Source organism: Lytechinus pictus, chromosome 2 (assembly GCF_037042905.1).
Source record: "Lytechinus pictus isolate F3 Inbred chromosome 2, Lp3.0, whole genome shotgun sequence".
Classification (NCBI taxonomy): domain Eukaryota; kingdom Metazoa; phylum Echinodermata; class Echinoidea; order Temnopleuroida; family Toxopneustidae; genus Lytechinus; species Lytechinus pictus.
Window position 1 is genome coordinate 29104298 of NC_087246.1, and position 16190 is coordinate 29120487.

The following is a 16190-nucleotide window of genomic DNA, read 5'->3' on the forward strand; positions in this document are numbered from 1 at the left end:
AGATGGAAAGTGGAGTCGATAGTGAAACAGCTAGGAGAATGAGGAAGAAGGATCTGAGGCAGAAGGGAAGAAGAAGCAGAAGAGGAAGCAGAGAGAGAAGTAGATAAAGAAGAAAAAAGGATCACGGATGATGATATCAAGCTTAAAGGGATGGTTCGGGCTGAAAATATTGATATTTTAATACATAGAGTTGAATTCATTGAAGAAAATGCCGAAAATTTCATCAATAATCGGATGACAAATAATAAAGTTATTAAGTTTAAAGTTTAGCAATATTTTGTGAAAACAGTCGCCATGAATTTTCATTTCATGGGCTGATGATATCACATCCCCACTTTCCGTTTTCTTATGTTATGACATAAAAAAACAATTTTTTCATTATTTCATACTTGTGTGAATAATATTATCTCCCTTGTAATAAAATAAGTTGCATCAATGAATATATAATGCACTAAATCAGTTGTCAATCTAATTTTTCTAGTTCTTGAAGGAAAAAAGTTGAATAAATCTAATTTCATATAATAGAATACAAAAGAACAAGTGGGGATGTGACATCATCACCCTACCTAATGAATATTCATGATGACTGTTCAGGGGCCGCGGAACGGTTTTCAAAGTGGGGGGGGGGGGGCTGACCATGCTAAAAATCACAATCATATGGTAATTTTTACATTTTTGTACACAGTTTTGGAAAAAAGTGGGGGGGGGGCTGGAGCCCCCCCCCCCCCCCAGCCCCCCGGTTCTGCGGCCCCTGCTGTTTTCACAAAATATTGCTAATAAACTTTAAAATTCAACAACTTTATTATTAGTTGTCCAATTTTGATGAAATTTTCGGCATTTTGCTCAGTGAATTCTACTCAATTTATTAAGTTATAAATACTTTCACCTGGACCATCCCTTTAAGAGTATGGAAGAAAGGGGGAAAGAGGAAGAGAGAGAGAGTATGTAGATGGGTTGGGGAGAGCCCGGGGGAGAGATGGACAGGTAGGAGAGAGAGAGCTAGATGAAGAACTATAAATCGTGCCTACAAAATGTCTGAGTACAAGACTATCCAACCTATTAAATGTGTTTCGTTGATGCGGTTAACTGTTGCCCACAAGGGACTACTTGTGTTTACTTTCTTTGATAAGCTTCTTCCAGTTGGAACTCTCCCCTCATCCAAAGGCAATGACTCAAAGTTTAAACGAGAGGGTTTCGTCATGGCGAAGCTTTGGAACGGATTTCTTTCTTCTTTTTTCTCGATAAGAAGGAAATGCTATGCCTTGGAGCGGCTTTCTTTGTTCTTTTTCTCAAAAAGACAAAAATGCTATGCCTTGGAACGGAAATTTGAGTGTAAAAATGGGGGTCCCCTCCGCGGCACATACCCACTATGCATTATATACTGAGTGCCCCCCCCCCCCGGGGCCACGCCCATATACCGTATGCGGCGCCTGGTATCTCATCGATCACGCCCATCAAATCAGCATCAACTAGTAGCGATCTCTCCAGAACATTTTAAGTTTTGTCTTTGTACTTTGATGTCTATCTATCTATCTACAGATGAATCGCACAGTATAAAAGCCTGTAAACAAGAAATGAGAATCATTCGGTAACTATTAACTAACGTAGAAACCTATTTATTTGGCCATGTTAAATTTGTCACCTCACACTCACAGCGTGGCTCGCTATCATTGAACATTAACTCTGGGGGCTCCTCGCCGCGCCGAAGCTTGGGCGGCGGAGTTAGCCCCCTCTCCGCTCTTTCTTGATCCATGCATTCGCTTGACTATGCGTGATCGTGACGTGTATGATGGGGTGTCCAAACTTCGCGGACTTTTCAAAAATATTCTTCAGGCTTAAATTTGTTCACAAAATATTCACAATTTATGCAAAACCAGTTCAAGAAATAGTTATCACATTGACGGCAAGATCGCTCGTAAACTTTAAAATCATTGTCATTGACAAAAATGTGAAGTAGATCAAGGGCAGGGGTTTTGCTGGTAAGTGGTATTGCGATCTCAAAATTCTATTCCGATTGACGAATGTGCACTGTGCTGGAAAACCGTTCTGTGCCAGTGTGTTGATTTAGTATTATTATGATGATTCGATGTTGCAAGCGCAAAGTGTAAGCGTGTTGGTCTCTTGGCCATGGTTATTAAAGACAGTTACACGTAACCTCAAAGTTGCTTAGTTTATTTACTTTACAATAAGTTGGCCCTTATTAACCCATGGCGCTGAAAAAGTGTGACCTAACTTCGCGGACCAAATATTTTGGAGAGATTTAAACAAAAACTCAAGCTCGAAAGGTGAGATATTTATATCAGATTGATGACAAAATGATGTAGAATCAGTCAGTAGGCACATTGAACTCACATTTTTTATATCTGCTTGTAAAATGATGATATGATGCTTGTTGAGAATATCAGATTTCTTCGGAATGGGCGCTAACAGTGACAAAGTTGCTGATCTTTTGTCAATATTTTCATGAATACTGAACTCATCCTGAAGAAACTTACACCAGAGTAATTTTTAGGTCGCTTTTCACATTGATGATGTCAGATTTTAAGGATATTGGCTAGTTTGTTAGATATTAAATGACTGTCCGCGAAGTATGGACACACGCGAAGTTTGGACTCACTGCTATACAATAAACTCTAGGGGGTACTGGAGCTGGAACCTCAAAAGGTTGAAAAAAACTGCCAGAGTAGTCTGAATTTCAAGCACCATTGTACAAAATCCACAGATATTTATCAAAATTTTACCTTATATGGCTTATGCTTGCTAAGCTATAAAGTCCATCCCAACAAAAAGTTGATTTGAATAAAAAGAGAAAAAAATCCAACAAACATAACACTGTAAATTTCATCAAAATCGGATGTGAAATAAGAAAGTTATGACATTTTTAACTTTACATGCACATCCAGGTCGATTTGCAAATGAAGAGGGAACTGATTACATCACTCACTCACTATTTTGTATTTTAGTATATGAAATATGAAATATTATAATTTTCTCCTCATTGTCCCATGAAAAAAAGTTTTATTTCTCCCTGAACATGTGGAATAACCATTGTTTAACATTTTATGGTTCAGTCAAGTTGGACCTTATTGTCAAATCTGTAAAATTGAAATATTGTATGATTCAAACAATTAAAAACAAAATAAATAGTGAGTGAGGGACATCATAGATTTTCTCAGTCATTTGCATGTGACTAAATTGTGCATATAAACTATTTTGTGAAAAATAAGCGAAACTTTCAAACGTCATAACTTTCTTATTTTACATCCGATTTTGATGAAATTTACGGCATTATGCTTGTCTGATTTTTCTCTATTGATTCAAATCAAAAATTTTCTGAGCTGGACTTGACCTTTAATGATTCTGATATTGGTTGTTCCGCTGAACTTTGTTGGCTCTACTCGCCACAAGGAAAAAAAAAATGTCTAAAAACTCCTCTATGCCTTGGAGTGGAAAACTTTACCAGTAATGACTAACGATCAGTATTAAATCTTTATATGTCATCATGCCATTGCCATGGTAATAAATTCCATGATATGGTCTAAAACTAAACGTGCACTCATTGACCATCCAACACGCTTACTTACTGTAATAAAGTAAATTTATATTACCAAGGTAATTAGAAATCTAAGTCAAGTTGAAGTAATTTTTTTCTCCCGGCCAGTCCAAATCCCAGTTACTACAGTTAACATAAGATCTATTGGCCCGTATTCTGTACTTGAAGTCTGGTTTAACTTAGACCATGGTCTAACTTTGCGCTAAAATTATGGGAAGCCTCGACATAAAAGTCCCTATAAAATATATTTCTATGTGTTCTATTTTATTTCCCCTTGCCTGCGTTGATAAATATTTACTGACACAAATTTATGCCACAGTTGGCTAGCCATAGTTAAACCACGACTTAAGTCTAGACCTGACTTTTAATTAAACCTGGGCTTAGAATGGAGATCTAGCCTAATTAAAAGTTAAACCTTGGAGGCTAGCATGAGACAGGTGGTAAACTTTTATTTTAGGGGCAAAAATTATCCACAGGCAAAGTGGTCGCTAACTTCATCTAACTCATCCCCAATATCTATCACTTTGTCATCAATGATATTATGGTAGAGCCCCCTCCCTTCCCAAGGGGTAGTGCCAGTGAAGGTATTGTTTAAGTGGGGGTGCAAATTTGCAAAACAAAAGTAATTTTTTCCCTCAGTGGAATATCAACTTCATTTGCAGAGATTTAAGACCTCTTTTCCTTTTGTGATATTTTCTTCCTCTTTTTTATTTTAAACTACTTTTAGAAGTTTATGTCGAAACTACCACCCCCTCATCAAATACCTGGATAGCGCTGCTGAAGGTGGGGGGGGGGATGTTAAAGCTGCTGGGATGCATGAGTTAGCTGATGTTAGGCGACCACTTTTGTGCAGATAACCCAGGATTACTGCATAAGCAGCATAGCCAGGAGGTGTTAACTTGAAGAGTAAAATCGTTCACAATGTTACTCTCCTAGATGCCTGGCACCTCTTTGAAGCTATGGCACATCCCCATAAATAACAACTTAATTTACACCTAATTTGATTGGAATCTACTCAAAGTCACTCCTTTCTCCTTTACTATATAGTTCATTATACCTGGATTGAACTACAGACACAGTACAGTGACAGAACACAAATGGATAGGACAGACACATTGCTTTTCTTTTGTAATGGAGTCAAGGTAGGTGTACTTCACTTCAAATAATGTTGATAATATAATTTTTATTGTAATGAATTTCATGCTTTTATTGGACGTAGTTTATTTCATTTGACAAAAGAAGTGCTTACGTTGTTCTTTTAATGCATAACCAATGTAAAAGGAGGAAAATGTAACTCCTCTCTCTTTCTCTCTCTCTCTCACTCTCTATATGTATCTCTCATAACAGATCAAGGAGAATGATGTGGACCCTGAGATGACTCTCTTGACTTACCTCAGGACCAAATGTATCCTTTTCCAAAGATTGAAGAAGCAATAAAAATCACATTAAAAAAATACTTATAAAAGTCCTTTTATCTTTTAATTTTCAGCTTTCTGTTGCAAGTAAAAAAAAAAACTAATTTTCTTAATTGTTTGGGGGTGATGTTAACATTTTGATCTGACACATGGAAATGCATTGTTTGCAAGAAAAACACTACTTTTATTGTCATTGAAATTACAGACATATGTTACTTGAGAATGAAAATTGTCATATTCTTCTAGCATATCTGCACTTGCTGTTTCATGAAGCTGTCCCTTCATGATATTTCTGCTGTGTACAGGGTTGTAATAAAAAACGTTTAAAAAAAAAAAAATAAATAAAACGTTTTTTATTGTTTTAAAACGTTTTAAATCGTTTTAAAACGTTTTTTTTCCAACGAACGATGTAATTTTCCTGTAAATCAATTAAATTATACACTTAATACAATATGATTTAAGCTCTTGATGTTTTAATTACATTTTTGGAGTATTAAGAGATGACTACAATTTTTGTTACTGAATTTTCAACAGAAAAGTTCATATTTTTCCCAAAATCACTAAATCAAGGAAATTGAATGCCAAAAAATTAAGTTGACATTTTATAAATTTATTCCTCATACATGTAGTCTCAGGTTTTTTTTAGTCTTATCAATCTATAGGGGTGAGAAAAAGTTGCACTATGTAAGAAAACAACATAATCTATAGACTATAGGCTTTCAAAGCTTAATTTCATTTACTCAATATGCTTTATTTCATTTGTATCAATTATACAAATTTTAAGTACCGGTAATAATAATAATAGTCCGCTTTTATATAGCGCTTAATACATTGGAACGACGTGTCTAAGCGCTTTACAGATATAGTATTAACCCAGTCATCGGATTCAATCAGTCATTCCCGCACACAATGTATGCACATCCTCCACTCCCTGGGTAGTATTCCAGTCAGTCGCTAGTGAGGCGCACACAGTACTGGACAAGCTACAATGACTTTCACATCCTACCGGGTACCCACAAGTGCATGAAATATAAGTTTGGGTTTAAATCTATAAATATTAGGCCCTTGAATTGCTTATTTCTTTAATTGAGGAATTTTAATCAAATTGTTTTTTTCAATGTTTGTTTTAACTGTTTTTTTTTTTTTTCTTATGTACAGTTTTGTGGTTACTTTTGGGTTTTTTTATCGTTTTTTAATGGAAATTATTGGCAATAATTTTTCAATCATTAACAAAAAGTACAAATATTGATACAGATAAAATGTTGGCAAAAAATTTGCATTGGCTTTACTTGTGTAATATCATGGAGCTATCAATGTGTTGATAGCTCCATGGTAATATCATAACCGCATATCCATGCATGTATCCCAAAAATAGTCTTGAACAATATGGCGTGGCCCTGCTGTTCTTAAAGGTCAAATCCACCCCAGAAAAATGCTGATTTGAATCAGTAGAGGAAATTCAAACAAGCATAATGCTGAAAATGTCATCGAAATCGGATGTAAAATAAGAAAGTTATGACATTTTAAAGTTTCGCTTATTTTTCACAAAACATTTATAACAACTCAGTGATGTGCAAATGAGGGAGTTGATGATGTCCCTCACTCACTATTTCTTTTGTTTTTTTAATTGTTTGAACAATAAAATATTTCAATTTATACAGATTTGATAATAATGACCAACTTAACTGAACCAAAAAATGTTAAAACAATGGTAGTTCCACTCATGTTCAGGGAGGAAAAAAAATATATTTCACATGACAATGAGAAAATAACGACATACAAAATAAATAGTGAGTGATGTCATCAGTCCCCTCATTTGCATACCAACCAGGATGCGCATATAACTGTTTTGTGAAATTAAGCGAAACTTTAAAATGTCATCACTTTATTATTTTACATCTGATTTTGATGAAATTTTCAGCATAATACCTTTTTCTTGGGGTGGACTTGTCCTTTAAGGTTTGCTAGCTGATTATCTTATTCTGAATTAAACTACTTTTCTTCATCTTTACAAAGCGCAAAGTTTCACCTACTTTCGTGTGTACCTCAAGGTTACAATGTCAGTTATACTGTCTATTTGCAAAATATTATTGTGCTTGTGCAACACTTCCATTTCATTCAAGTACTACTATTACATATTTGAGCTTATTTTAAATAGTGTTTCTTTCCATGTCTAAAAGTGAGCACAACACTCAAATGCTTGTTAAAATGAGAATATATAGATTGATCTACATAATTGAACAGGAGGAAAGGAACATGACAAAGCAATGGAAAAGGGGAGAATAAGGGGGGAAAGAGAGAGGAGAAAAAGAGTGGTGGTGAGAAAGAGATTTAGTTAGAAGAAAATAATATACCACTTAAGAAAAAAAGTTAAAAAAATATATTCATGTAAAATCACATCCATGCATATTCATAACACACAAGTCTATGAGGTGTTTTAAAACACGTTTTTTTGGTAAAAAAAACGGGTGTTTTAAAACGCATTTTAAAACATGTTTTAAAACACACCGTTTAAAACGTGCCAACCCTGGCTGTGTATGATTTGTGAAATTCATAAAAGAAAAACTTTATTTAATGAATATTTTATTTTAGGTGTTTTCTCTTTTATGTATGGTAAAGGAATCATTGCCCAGATGAGTAATTTATGGCTGGGAAGATTAGTGTGTCAATTACCTTTAACTGATACTGTCAGTACGCTTGACTGGTACAAAGGCAGCTTGTGGTCAAGGAGGATGCGGAGCCTGTACTGTAATGATATCATGTGCTGACCCTTTCACTAAGAAAATCAGGTAAACAAATTCAGATTCAGTTAAAATGATTCTAAACATGAATGTTTGTTTAAAACTGAAGGAGAAATTTAAAGGTACTTTTATATCATTCTCATATGTTCGTTGCCTGAATGGCTGAATGCCGGTGCCATGAATTTTGTTGAGATTAAGAATGTATTTCATTTTTTTAGAGAAGAAATGTTAAGATTTTAGGGATTTCTTACTACATGAACATCCAGGATTTAAATAAGTATTTGACATTGAGCTGAATATTGATATGTTTTATGCCTTCATCTGCCTACCAACTACCAATCTGGGGTCACAAGATTAAATAGTCAAGGAGGTCACGGAGATCATTATGTACCTGAAAAAAAAAAGTTTGTTCTCATGATATTAAGTGAAGAACTGTTTGTGAGAGTTTAACTTTAAGCTAATACTATAATAATAGCCATGTGTGGATTTGGAAGTGACAATCTGAATAGGTATTTAAGTAAATGACAGTTTGAGAGTTCAACTTAAAACTATTTTGTTGGTTACTTTACTTTCAGCCATGTTGCAGTTACTGCATGTTTGATGCCTCTGTGTTTGGTTCATGGGAAAGCTGTAACTACTGTGGAAGGACTAGGGGATGTAAGGAATGGATTACATGCAGTACAGGTTAGACCGGAGGGTGTTTGTGTGATTCATGGGAAAGCTGTTTTACTGTGGAAGGGCTCGGGATATAAGGAATGGGTTACATGCAGTACAGGTAAGACCAGAGGGTGTTTGTTTGGTTCATAGGAAAGCTGTTACTTAACTACATAAACTGTTTAATAACAAAGATATTTGAAGACATGTGTATTTAATGAATTTCCTTGCAATTTTTTTCAAATTTGACTCATGTACATATTATTTTTTCCAAGTCATGTATAAACTGGCTACGAAGTTTATATTTCTAAATAGGTTCATTATTGCAGACTGAAATAATCGCTAGAGGGTATTCATTTGTCTCGCAATCTACTATGGTCAACAAGGAAATTCGTGATCACTCTCGCAAAAAGTGTTCACTAGCTTTCTAGGAAATTTGTGATCACTCTCGCAAAAAGTGTTCACTCGCTTACAAGTTCACGAGCTTTCAAGTGCCGCTGCAACTCTTTATCAAGTGACGAAAATTATCTGATAACGAAGTCTATTTATACCAAGTTAAGTTTATAATTATTGCCAATTTTGGTGTGAATGCATATCAATTCAAACCTTTAAAAAGTTGCATAATGGTTTAATAAAGCATTGAGATAATGCTAGAGGTTTTTAAAGGAAACATTTATTCATAACTTACGCCTATCTATTTGTTTTCAGGAGCGTCTTGCCAAGAGTCATGGGACTCAGTGTGGGTTCTGTACACCAGGTATGGTGATGTCGGTGTACACCTTGCTACGCAACAACCCTAAACCCAACATGGATGACATCCTGACGGCCATAGAAGGCAACCTTTGTCGATGTACAGGCTACAGACAGATCTTAGATGGATTCTCTACTTTCTGTGGGGTAGGAGACTTTTCTATCAGGGGCCTGTTGCAGAGGTTCATTTTCAGTCGGTCTAATGCCAATTCATCAAATTACCAACTCGTCTACTATCATTTGGTCTACCATCAGTTTGTCGACTATTCACAGGGTCTTGTTGCCATTTCATCCACTCTCCATTTCGTCTAATAACCAGGAGGTTCAATAGCAATTCAGTCCATCTACCATTTGGTTTAATTGTACTAAGTCTTGATAAGGCAAAATAAATGAAAAGAAAATGGGTATTAGACCAACTGGTTATGAGACTAAATAGTCATAGACGAACTGATGATTAGCCCAAATAGTTATTGGACCAAGTGGTTGTTAGACGAGATGTTGATGGACGGAATGGCATCTGACTAAATGAAGGTAGACCATGAGATTAGTGGACGAGTTGGCAATGGATGAATTGGCAATTTACTGTTGCAAACAGACTTGCAACTCAAAAAATCAAGCGCAACTTGAATTTCAACCAATGAAACACTTGCATTAGGGATTTTTGTTGACTTCTTGAGTTATGTTCAACAGCACATCTTTCTGTGATAGGCCCTAGGAAGTGTATCCTATCAGTAGACTGACTGACAGACATGACTCGCCCTTATCAATGAAATGTAATATAGTGATATAATGTAGATGTATTGTAGACAAATGAAAATTGAATTCAAATTCTGTTTAACCTTTGTCCATATTTTTTAAATTGGTAGAGATCCAATACTGCTAAGTACTACAACACATTAATCATTTTAATGGTCAAACTTGTGAAATAATTTCATTAATATGAAAACTTGTAAAAGAATTGAAATAAAATAAGTTGATTTTTGTTTTGACCAGGCAGACCACTATGAGATATGTTTATAGGTGGTATACCATCAGTTCAAATCTTACATTTGCAAATTGTTCAATATTTCTAAACCTTCAAACTTTAATTATTCTTTTAAACCTTTCCCAACTATTGGAAAAGTTCTATTTCTCATTTGATGTGTTATTATTTTATCTTCTAGGATAATTGCTACTGTGCTAGAAAGGAAGAAGAGACAAGGGGAAAAGAAGGGACCCAAGATGTGAAGTTGAGTTCATGTAGATCAGTATAAGAATAGTGATTAAGTGTTGTAGTGGGTTAATCAAGTCAACTGTATCAATGAAATAATCAATTGACATTTATACTTGTCTCAAATAGGCATATGGGAGGAAAGATGACTGTGTTATTTAGTGGGGGGGGGGGGGTCACTGTGAAATATCTCGTAGATATCATCATATGCTTGAAAATGGCTTGATGTCATGATAATTGAAAATCATTTGACAATCAACTGGCTCAAGCATGCATAATGCATAATGGGATACATGATAAATGATCAGAGCTATGATTAAAAACCAAAAAATTGTTTCTTCTTAAGGTAACAAAAGAACCATAGACTGATCCTTTTTAAACTTGATGTCCATACTTTTTTATACAGGATTATCAGGTTATATATTCGATCATGGGGTCAAAAGTTAGATGGTAGTTAGATGACCAATTTCAGAATGATAAGTATTCTGGTGAGAGCCTTATATCATTTAGTTAAACTTGGTGGGTTTTTTTTTGGGGGGGGGGGTTCCAAGAATAGATGGTCAGAAAATTGAAGCATATTTTGTTTTAGGAGGTAAATGAATTTTGTTTGAGAGTCAGGTAATACAACTTCCTGTGTTGAAACAAAAATCTCAAGCTGTTAGAAATTCCTTCTGTGTCCAACATCTTCAAACCTTGTAGATATTTATCTCTATTTACTCTTATTTTGTTTTATGATTGGCATTAACAGGTCCCTTCACTAACCACCAAGGATCACAAAGGATATGACCCCACCCAAGAACCAATATTTCCACCGGACTTACTGGTACGTTACAACAAAATCCATATTCTACTATTTTCTCTTTGGTTGAATTTACTAAGGCTTTTTCACAATTGTGATTATCATTAAAATATTTTTTTTTTTGTATTATTATTATTTTAGTATTAATGTTATTTTTTATTATGTATTTAGTATAACAATTTTTTTGGGGGGTGGGGATGGGTGGGGCTATATGAATAACTCTAGGTCAATGAATAAATTGGATTGAAGAGAAATCCACCCTTGCATCATTTTAATTTTGATCGAATAAAATCTAGCAAGTGAAAATAGGAGTTGCAAAAGTGTCTGATTTCAAAAGGATTAGTACTGTACTTCTTTATGATAATTTATCATAATATATTTTATAATTCATTTAAAACCTTATCAAACTGAAATAATGGTATATTCTCTTGGTCTACAAGTAGTTGGTCTGTTTCACAGATTGTCTAATATCATATTGATAAACCCATTTGATCTACTATGTATTTGGTCTAGTTGCCACTTGGCCTAATATTTACTCGGGCTATACTGTCATTTTATAGTGCAATATTAAGATGGTCGCAATTCCACTCTTTCCACTTGCTTTTTCACACTTTGTTAAATGAAAAATTGGTTTGTAAACAGTTCATCAAATTGTATGGACTATTTTTTGTTAGACCAAGTGGGTTATTGTCAAAATGGGTATAGCCTAAATGAGAATTGGTTGAAAAAATAAAAGTGTCAATTAGACCAAGTGGTTAGTTGTAGAACTGATTGTAGAAGAAATAGGATTAGAGTATTAGACCATATGGGATGAGACCAAATGGAAAGTAGACAAAGAGGGTGTAGACCAAGTGGCAATTTACTGAAATATAAACAAAAACTTTAAAAATACAATTATGATGTTAAAGTTTTGATGCACTTAATAAATACTGTCATGTGTGTTATTCACAATTTCTCTACACTTTTGTCCTTCATGTGCCAATATTCATTTTCAACCAGCTTGACAAGGACAGTTTTAAAAGGTCATTGAGCTTTAGGAATGGTCAATCTCAGTGGATCCTAGCCTCGTCCCTTGAGGAGGTTACTCGGTTGAAGAACAAGTACCCAGCAGCTCCCTTTATAGTAGGCAACACCATCATAGGTAAGTAGATGAAGTCTGGATGCCATGGCCCTGGGAAGCAGCCCCAGGTATTCTGGAAGATGTCTAAAAATGGGAAAATTTAACCAAAATTACCTTCCTTTTGTAGTAAAACCCTTTTTTTTTTCAAATTTCTCTGAACCAATTTGATCTCCATTTATTTAGTAAAATCCTTCTTTTTTTTTTTTTTTTTTTTTGCTTGTAAAATATCTCGGGGACCAATTTGATCTCCATTTTGAAATGGAAACTTTTTTTTTTGCTCTTCAAATTTACATCAGCACCCCCAGTCAAAAAATTGTTCCCAGGGCCCTGCTGGATGCCATCATGACAGTGATTAATAGGTAGGAGAGCCCATACCAATGTCTTAGATGGCCCCTCCTGGGGGCATAGAAGAAATATAACAAGAACTAAAACAATAAAAGATGGCGTATGAAAGACACAAACAGAGGGAGAACATATATCATACCAATAAACATATGTGCAATATAAGAGCAATAATAAAAATAGTAATAACTAGTACAAATTGAGCCACCCACCCCAGAGAAGCAAATATATACAGTAGGTCTATTTAGTTCTCCTGAATCCAGAAGAGACATACACCCCTCTGAGGCACGTATGGAATGATGCCCTAATACAAGACTGTAACCACTACAGTCAAATACACTAAAGATGACATCAAAATTTAGACGTAATGGCCCATAGTCTCAAGTCTTGTTAAATGGGCCAATAAATTTACAGAATCTAAGTGCAATTTTTTTGTCACACTTAATAGATATTCACGATTGTTTCATGGAACAGGTAACGTCAGGAGAGGGGGTGCTACCTTCCCGATGGTTATTTCCCCTAGTCCAAGGATTCAAGAGTTGACGCAGATCAAGGCGTCTGACCTTGGTGTTACAATTGGTTGTGGAGTGACTATGACACAGCTAAGTGAAGAACTAAGTGCCTTGATAGGAAGCTTACCAGGTAATCCTCTTTTTTTTTTATAAGTCCAAATAAACTTGGATATTCAAGGTCATTAAAAAATGAAATCCGTTTTTTTCAATTTCTTATGTAGAATTTACTTGGGGTCCATGCTGCTACATGCTTGCTTTTTTGTTGGTCCCATCATATTTCTTTGACTTACATTTTCTTTATTACTAGACTGATGGTATAATTATGTTACTTGTATACTCTTCATTTGTCTGTAATGTTACATTATGAGTTATTGTTGTATTTGTTTGTGAAACAAAAGTAAAAACAAGAAATACGATTAAAAATGATGGAAAGGAAAGTTTAATTTCTCCTTGATAAATGATGATGATAATTATTCTTGCTTATATAGCACTCAACAATACTTTATCAGAAGTCTAAATGCTCTATTTAGTAATGCTGCATAATAACCCTGGCATTCTATCTGCAAAAGTTGTTGGTATTAACAAATATTCTAAATGTATTTGCAAGAATGCTTCGAGATATCAATACTTTGAGGAGTCCATTGATTTTTCACATTTCACATGACCAATGTTTTCGATGTATGTAAATTTACTTATGTAAATATTGCATTCCCAAACTTTTCACAGAATATCAGACAAGAACATTTGCAGCGATCATTGACTTGCTGAGACAGTACGCCAGCCCACAGATAAGAAACATGGCTGTAAGTCTCTCCATCCTATTTCCAAAGTTTAGAAAATTATGTTAAAGATCAAGTCCACCACAGGAAAATGTTGATTTGATTAAATAGAGAAAAATCAAACTAGCATAACGCTGAAAGTTTCATCAAAATCGGATGCAAAATAAGAAAGTTATGGCATTTCAAAGTTTCGCTTATTAAAAAAAAATAGTGATATGCACGACTCAGTGACATGCAAATGAGACAGTCAATGATGTACCTCACTCACTATTTCTTTTGTTTTTTATTGTTTGAATTATACAATATTTCATATTTTACAAATTTGACAATATGGACCAACTTGACTGAACCATATAGTATTAATAAATGCTAATTCCATATGTTCAGGGAGGAATTATAGTTGTTTCACTTGACAATGTGGAGAAAATTAGAACATTTCATATTTCATATAATAAAATACAAAAGAAATAGTGAGTGGATGATGTCATCAGTTTCCTCATTTGCATACTGACCAGGATGTGCATATAACTTTTTGTGAAATCAAGCGAAACTTTAAAATGTCATAACTTTCTTATTTCACATCCGATTTTGATGAAATTTTCAGTGTTATGTTTGTTGGATTTTTCTCTTTTTATTCGAATAAATTTTTTGTTGGGGTGGACTTGTCCTTTAATGATTTATGCCTTCATGCATAATTGCCAGATGTAAAGTTATGTGTTAAATATACAGTACTTGCATATACTGATGATAAAGTTGATGCCTAGTCTGCAGGCACAGACCCTGATTGAAACTTTGATCAACAAGTGGGTCTTCACACAAGACTAGCACACATATAACTTGCGAGAGGGCCTTCAATACACAAGCCTTTGTAGGCTGCGCATCCAGACCCATTAATTCGATAGAAGGGTTTGCACAGCAGACTATTTCATGTCTTTGTGATAGTTGGATAGGCCTTAAACTTCTTTGTTAATTATTTGTTTTATTCAGAGTCTGGGTGGCACTATTTCAAGTTTTTCCAGAAGAGGCGATATAGTACCCCTTTTGATGATCTGTGGTGCAACTGCAACATTGGTACAAGAAGGAGGTATGTCTATCAACTTCTAAAGAGAAAATTTGTAAAAAGTTCATATTATTGTGATGGCAAACTAAGATGCAATTAAAAAATTCTATCAACTTCTGAAGAGAAAACTTGTTATGTTTGATAAAGAGCTCTAGTGCTTTGTATTGTCCATACTATTTTGGTAGCGAAATAAGATGTTTTAAAATTCCACTTTAGCTGGGTACCTTTATTATGAATGTGAATAGTATAACTTTAAACATGGTCACAGACCTTACATGCTAGAAAATTACATCATGTAACTTGGTATGCATTTTTAGATAACAGTGATGTTTTTTTTTTTTGGGGGGGGGGAGGGGGTCATGAGCTCAAGGTCAAAGAGGTCATCGCTCATTGTTATATCAACATGAGGATCCAATACAAAATGAAAACGTAGTTCATGAAGGCATAATAAAGCTTTTGAGGTTATGACAATTACATAATATTCTTGAAAATTAATGTGCAATTTTAGGCCTGGCAAGGGTGGAGAAATATAATTGGAATACATGCACTTGAGAATGGTGTTTAAACTTGTCCATTTGATTATTACAAAGTAATTTGGACGTATTTCAGCTTTCAAACCTTTTGTTTTTCAGGTGAAAGAGAGGTGGTCCTTGATGAGAATTATAAGAAGTGCAGTGAAAACTCTCTGAAAGCTACAGAGATAGCTAAGCATGTCTTCATACCATACACATCAAAGGTAAGTTTATTTTTACATAATTTTTCTTTTTTATGTATGGTAATCTGGGGAGTGTTTCATCAACATTTTTGTCCAACAAGTTGTCAGATCTGACAACTTTCCTTGATTTTGATTGGCTGAGAGGCATTGTTACTATGGTATCTGTCGGATAAAACAGGACTTGTCGGATAAAACGTCCAACAAGTTCTTTCATGAAACGCTCCCCAGGCCTGTAGGCCCTATATGCTTTTGTCAGTAGCAAGTTGCAAGCTGTTGATGTATTGTGATTTGATTGTCCAACAAAATGATTACTAGGCCGATATTAGGCATTCATCGATGGCTTCTCATCTTTTTTCTTCTTGATCTTTTTGTTTCACTCGTCTTCCTTTTTCTGCTGCGGTTTCAAATTAAAATCAGTTTTTGAAATGTCATCATAACTTAAAAAGTTTATGAATTTTTTTCATGAAACTTGGACATCAGGGGTGGTATTCTGGAACACTGTCATAACTTTTGTCATAAATTTTGTCATTTCTCTCCGAG

The 16190-nt window shown here is 34.7% G+C and overlaps 1 protein-coding gene across 1 annotated transcript in view; it reads left to right on the forward strand.

Moving 5' to 3' along the window:
* Positions 1 to 1406: 1406 nt before the first annotated feature.
* LOC129254440 (xanthine dehydrogenase/oxidase-like) overlaps positions 1407 to 16190 on the forward strand; it is a 35817-nt gene continuing 21033 nt past the window's right edge. The window contains exons 1-13 of the mRNA XM_064115060.1: positions 1407 to 1588; positions 4601 to 4695; positions 4901 to 4958; positions 7661 to 7757; positions 8285 to 8393; positions 9072 to 9260; positions 10277 to 10340; positions 11070 to 11146; positions 12122 to 12263; positions 13059 to 13226; positions 13823 to 13899; positions 14863 to 14959; positions 15568 to 15671. Of these exons, the coding sequence (XP_063971130.1) occupies positions 4651 to 4695; positions 4901 to 4958; positions 7661 to 7757; positions 8285 to 8393; positions 9072 to 9260; positions 10277 to 10340; positions 11070 to 11146; positions 12122 to 12263; positions 13059 to 13226; positions 13823 to 13899; positions 14863 to 14959; positions 15568 to 15671 (1227 nt within the window). The 5' untranslated portion in view covers positions 1407 to 1588; positions 4601 to 4650. The remainder of the gene's footprint in view (positions 1589 to 4600; positions 4696 to 4900; positions 4959 to 7660; positions 7758 to 8284; positions 8394 to 9071; positions 9261 to 10276; positions 10341 to 11069; positions 11147 to 12121; positions 12264 to 13058; positions 13227 to 13822; positions 13900 to 14862; positions 14960 to 15567; positions 15672 to 16190) is intronic.